The sequence below is a fragment of the Telopea speciosissima genome, chromosome 8 (assembly GCF_018873765.1).
Source record: "Telopea speciosissima isolate NSW1024214 ecotype Mountain lineage chromosome 8, Tspe_v1, whole genome shotgun sequence".
NCBI classification, from domain to species: domain Eukaryota; kingdom Viridiplantae; phylum Streptophyta; class Magnoliopsida; order Proteales; family Proteaceae; genus Telopea; species Telopea speciosissima.
In genome coordinates this window covers 55,626,906-55,632,435 of record NC_057923.1, presented here as the reverse complement: position 1 = coordinate 55,632,435, position 5,530 = coordinate 55,626,906, and the positions used below count along the sequence as shown (strand labels likewise).

The window sequence follows — 5,530 nt, the reverse complement described above, 5'->3', positions numbered from 1 at the left end:
ATGGCTTCTTCTTCTTCTTTTAGAATGACTTTCTCTGTAGTGTTTCTTATTATCATTGGGATGGCATCTGCTGAGCTATCCTCCAGTTACTATAACACTTCATGTCCCAATGCCCTCTCCACCATCAAGTCTGCCGTGAACTCTGCAGTTGCTAAGGAAAGTCGCATGGGCGCTTCCCTTCTTCGTCTTCATTTCCATGATTGCTTTGTCAATGCAAGTTTCTCTCTCTCTCTTTCCCTAACTTCCTATCTAAAAAGCCAAGTTTCACTATCAATCAATAGAAAGAGATCTCTTCTTCTTGTGTCGGTTTCTTGACCGGGTCAATATTTTTTTGAGTGTCGTGTGAAACATGAATTTTTCAAGAATGTTGACATCAAGTGTGTTTGTGGAATTGTGTATGGACAGGGTTGCGATGCATCTATTCTGTTGGACGATACATCAACCTTCACTGGTGAGAAGACAGCCAACCCTAACAACAATTCAGCTCGAGGGTTTGATGTGGTTGACACCATCAAATCTGATGTTGAGAGCATCTGCCCTGGCGTAGTCTCCTGTGCAGATATTCTTGCCGTTGCTGCCCGTGATTCCGTTGTTGCTGTAAGAACCATTGTTTCTCTTTCTCTTTGGTTCTCTTTGGTTTTTGGTTTTTGGCGCATGAGATCCACATCTCATAGACAGCAGATCCCATGTGGTGATCGTTCCCTCGTGGGGAGCTGATCCAGACTCTTATTACCATGATTGATCTATGATTGACTCCCTTTTGATACGTGGGACCCACATCTCATAGACGGTGGATCCCCCATATGGAGACATACCCACGTGAGGGATTGATCCGGATGATTGGTTACATTTAGTCTGGCCAACTTGTGATGTGGCCAAAATGGGTAGGGTTTATGTGAGAGAAGCCCCATCCATCTTGATGATCAAATCTCAGCCAGCGAATTGGTTGGTTTTTTGTTCTATTTTTTTCTCAAATTTAAGGACACAGGGTTTTTTCAAGCCAGACTGAGAGGATGGTCATCCTTGTTCTTGGATGAGTGACAGTAGCGAAGGGTGAAGGCATTTCAAACCTTCAACATATAGGGGGAGTAACGATGACCTTAGATTTGTAGTGAACTCTTCATAGATGATTTTTTTTTCCCCCACCAGCCGTGTTTGTTTCGTTGTAAAATTTTCTCATTTTTTGTATTTTATATTAAAACGGACAAAATTTTACCCTAGGAAGGGTTTATCGTTTATGAACCCTAGGATGGTGGGTAACCTAGAATCATTATCCCCTCCAATTCCTTCCAATTCCTTCAATTCCTCACATGGGAGCATAAATGACCACCCTACCCCCTGCCTGAAAACAATGCCCAAGATGGGATCTACTCCCCTCTATTAGAGGAATTGGAGGTGATAATTATTCGGGTAAACCATCCTCTATAGGTGAAGGAAAACTTTGTCCAAAGGGAATTTAATTAGTTTCCTTTGTAAAATTGTCATTTTCACACACTTTGCTGATAGGATTTTATTAATTACATTTAAGTGTGTTTTCCCCTCAAGTTATTAGTTAAAAGTTAGTTAAAACCGTTGGACATTGCAGTTGGGTGGCCCTTCATGGACTGTTCTGCTGGGGAGAAGAGATGCAACCACAGCAAGTTTAAGTGCAGCCAACTCTGACATCCCTTCCCCATCCTTGAATCTTAGTGGGCTTATCTCTGCCTTCTCCAAGAAAGGTTTATCTACCAAGGAAATGGTGACTCTCGCAGGTGCCCACACCATAGGCCAAGCTAGATGCACAAACTTCCGATCTCGTATCTACAATGAGACCAACATTGATACTTCCTATGCAACATCTTTGAAGTCGAATTGCCCAAGAAATGGCAGTGACAACAATCTCTCTCCTCTTGACACTACAAGCTCGACTTCTTTTGATTATGCTTATTACAAGAACCTGGTGAACAAGAAGGGTTTGTTACACTCGGATCAACAGCTCTACAATGGTGGTTCTACAGATTCTCAGGTTTCTGGCTATAGCTCCAGCTCTTCTACTTTCTTATCGGATTTCAAGAGCGCGATAGTGAAGATGGGGAACATCAGTGTACTCACGGGGACTAGCGGAGAGATCAGAACCAATTGCAGGAAAATCAACTCATGAGCCTTGATCTCAAGCTTTTTAATTAGTTGTAGGGTTTGGTTTTGTTTGATGTTTTTGATGACTTTAGATATAGTTATATATTATGAATAAGATTTAATCAATAGGTTTGAATTATGTACTTCGAAATCTATGTGTACTACACATTCTTGTCAATAAAGCTTTGATTACCAAAAAAATATATGAATAATGGAAACACATACTAGTGTTGTTCTTCTACCTATAATGAATCTTTATAGGACACTACTTTTTTTTCTTTTTTTTTTGTTAAATTGGTGCCTACTCTATCCTAATCTATTGGGGGGAGGGGGAAGAAAGGTGAGAACCAAGAGGCTTGAAGTCTTGAACCCAGGATCTCCTAGTAAGATGGCCTTTAACGCTCCACATTCTAGCAAGTGGGCTGGGCACTTGTTCTCAAGAACACTGTGAATCAATGTCAAATATTCCACCATTGGAACAATAGCCAATTTCAAAGAGGCAAGAAAGCTGATGTAGCAGGAGCAAAAAGCTCTCCTAAGAATCCTACTGGTTTTCTCAATCTCTAACTCTGCTAAAAGTGCAAAAAGCCCTAGATGGGGAGACTCAACCCTCTTAAGTTGAGAACAAAGTAGAGATGAAGATTTTGTTTTTTAGGATCCCTTGGTCCTGTGGCTTGATAGAGGCTATGTTTCTTCTCCAAGGGATTGTCCTTGGGGCGGAGATCCCAGCCTCCTTTTGATTGTGTAGTTATCTTTTCCTTCTTTTCTAATATAGTGATTAAATTATATGGAAAAAAAAATAAAGATGGAGAAGAAATGATCAAATAGAGATACCCTACGATCTACATGGGTGACCTCTCTCTACGGGTTGACCTGCTGACCGATCTATTTGGATCAATATATCCAATTGAGCAATTAACAGTTTGGAGGCATTTTCCCTTGACCCTTGGCAAAAGAAGAATTCCTTCACTGATGGGCCTGGATAACTTGAGGCAGGCATCAAAACTATGGGGGGAGCATTATTTTTTTTTTTGATGAAAGTGTAATCACACACTAATTCCAAAAGATTAACCGACTTTTAGGACCGTAAAATGAGGAGAGCATTATCAACTTTGTATATTAAAGGAGAGTAATAATGACCTAGGATGAAAGATGGACCCTAATCCATGGTCGGAGTAGTCCCTCAACAGTTTTTCCCAATACTCCTACTCAACAACTGCCCTATTTTTTTTTCTTTCTATCCAGATCTAGAAACTAATGGACCCCATATCGTAGACTTTTAAAAAGAGTCAACTTTAGGGTTTTTTTTTTGTTTGGGGTTGGGGGAGGGGGTGGGGGCAAGAAAGATAATTCTCACCTAACTATAAATTCCACCTCCAACACTCCCTCGACTACAGACCTGGCTCTCCTCCAGCAGTGGCAGGAGCAGGAGGATCCAACCCAGCAAAAACAGGGGGGGTTTTGACCATTTCATAGGGGGCCTGCCTGTTAAATGACCCAAACACCCCTATTCTTGCTGGGCTGGTTCCTCCAACTCTCGCCACGGCTGGAGGAGAGCTGAATACCTCAACTAGTGATGTAAATGGAGAGAATTCAAAGCAGATACACTAGTATCCAAATTCGTATCCGATTTGATATTTGATGAACATTTTAATTGTGAATTTGAATTTGTATTTGCCAAGGAGTCGGATATTCAAATTCCAATTTAATAAAATTTGATTGCACATTTTAATCTATTAACATAAATGAAAAATAGTATCAAAATAATACACAATTATTTCCACTTAATGAGAATATATATATATAAATATATAATATATAATACATATAATGCTTAAGTTCTTAAATAATTATAGATATTGTCACCCACTCCTCAATTTCTCACGTCAATTCGAATAAAGCATTTTACAGATTCTAATGGAGTTAAAAGGGTGAGGAAAAGAAGGTCCATTGGGTCAGTTGGTCCAGAATGCTGTTAATATGAGCACCTCTACTCAATTCTCTATTTTCACTGATGTTGCCTTCTCTACTAAACCCAAACCCCAAGGGTATGGGTTTAGGATGTTTGTCTATAAATGATCAAGATAAACTGGGTTGGGTTGCGATAAACCATTTGTTTCCTTCATCCGTTATCGTTGGCGAGGCCCTTGCAATCAATTTGGAATATAATTGAAGCTTAAGATCGATGGCTCTGCTTGCTGGAATTAGTATGGTACGTGTACATTCTTTAATCCATTTACTGTGGAGCTTTAAATGCACTTGGGAGGGTATTTTTGAGAACATACTAAAACTTTGTAGGGATTTGTGAATTCTAAGATGCTATGGTGAAAGAAAACCTTCTCCCATCATTTATGTCATTTTATATCACCCAAACATGGCTCACTCTGCTTAATCATATCATGTTGTGTCGTGTTTGGATTAGGAGAAACTTTTTTGTGTTTTAGTTTGGGTCAATATTTTCTCTTCTACTAATATCGAGAAGTACATGACCTGAGCCAACAAGCCACTACCCAACCTCCCGACCCATTGCCACTTCTAGACCCTAAAGTGAAAGTGTGAGACCCTTGGAAATTAATAGAATAATCAGACTAGCAAGTTAGGAGTACAAGTCAATCGGCTGGACCAGGTTTTTTAAAACCCAAGCCCGTGTTGGCCTTCGGTGCGGGATAGTTGTAGCCAAACCCATTATCCCAGCCCATTTTGTCTCAATAAAGGCTACTCGGCTTCAGAAGCCCAACATCAGGCTTGGTACAATTTAGGCTGATGATCTGCTGGTTGCATTTGGTATGCATTCTTGGTCGGTATCGCATTCTTTGAAATCATGGCAAACGTAGACTTAATTTCAAAAACTCCACTATACGATTCCAAATGCTTTCAAAGTATAACTGTATAGTTCATTCTCTTTAACCATGATTTAGAGTAAAGATCTTCAAGGTGCGGGGTGCTCGGGACCCATAAAATGTTAAGGTTGAGAAGATGAGATGACAATTACACATTAAATAAATAATGGGTCTAGATGTTTGATTTAGGATCTATTTCAAGAACGCATACCAAACACTGCCTTCAATTCAACATGGATCATATTAATTGGCTAACTCCCTCTTCCTCCCCCGCGCCTTCCCCCCCACCCCCAAAAAAAAAAAAAAAAAAAATCTCCCCTTCTTTATTTGAGTAGGAACATCTAAAAGTGAAGTTAATAATACACCCATTTATAGTCGGGGCATTAGCGCTTTTCATACTGCTAGTATGGCGCAGTAGTGCAGTAGTTTGATTGCCGCATTAGCGCAGTAGTTTTCTTTTCTGGGCACCATTATCCCAGCCCGGATCAATCTGGATCCCAATTTGGAGCGGGGGTGACGGAGAAAGAATATATGGTTGAGAATGGAGGCGAAAATCATTATGATTTGCATTTTTC

At 40.1% G+C, this 5,530-nt stretch overlaps 1 protein-coding gene across 1 annotated transcript; it reads left to right on the top strand.

The window, feature by feature from the left end:
* LOC122670715 (cationic peroxidase 1-like) lies at positions 1-2,216 on the top strand. Its single transcript, XM_043867677.1, has 3 exons — positions 1-213; positions 406-597; positions 1,586-2,216. Exons 1-3 carry the CDS (start codon positions 1-3, stop codon positions 2,138-2,140), a joined length of 960 nt encoding a protein of 319 aa, XP_043723612.1. The 3' UTR covers positions 2,141-2,216.
* Positions 2,217-5,530: the final 3,314 nt, after the last annotated feature.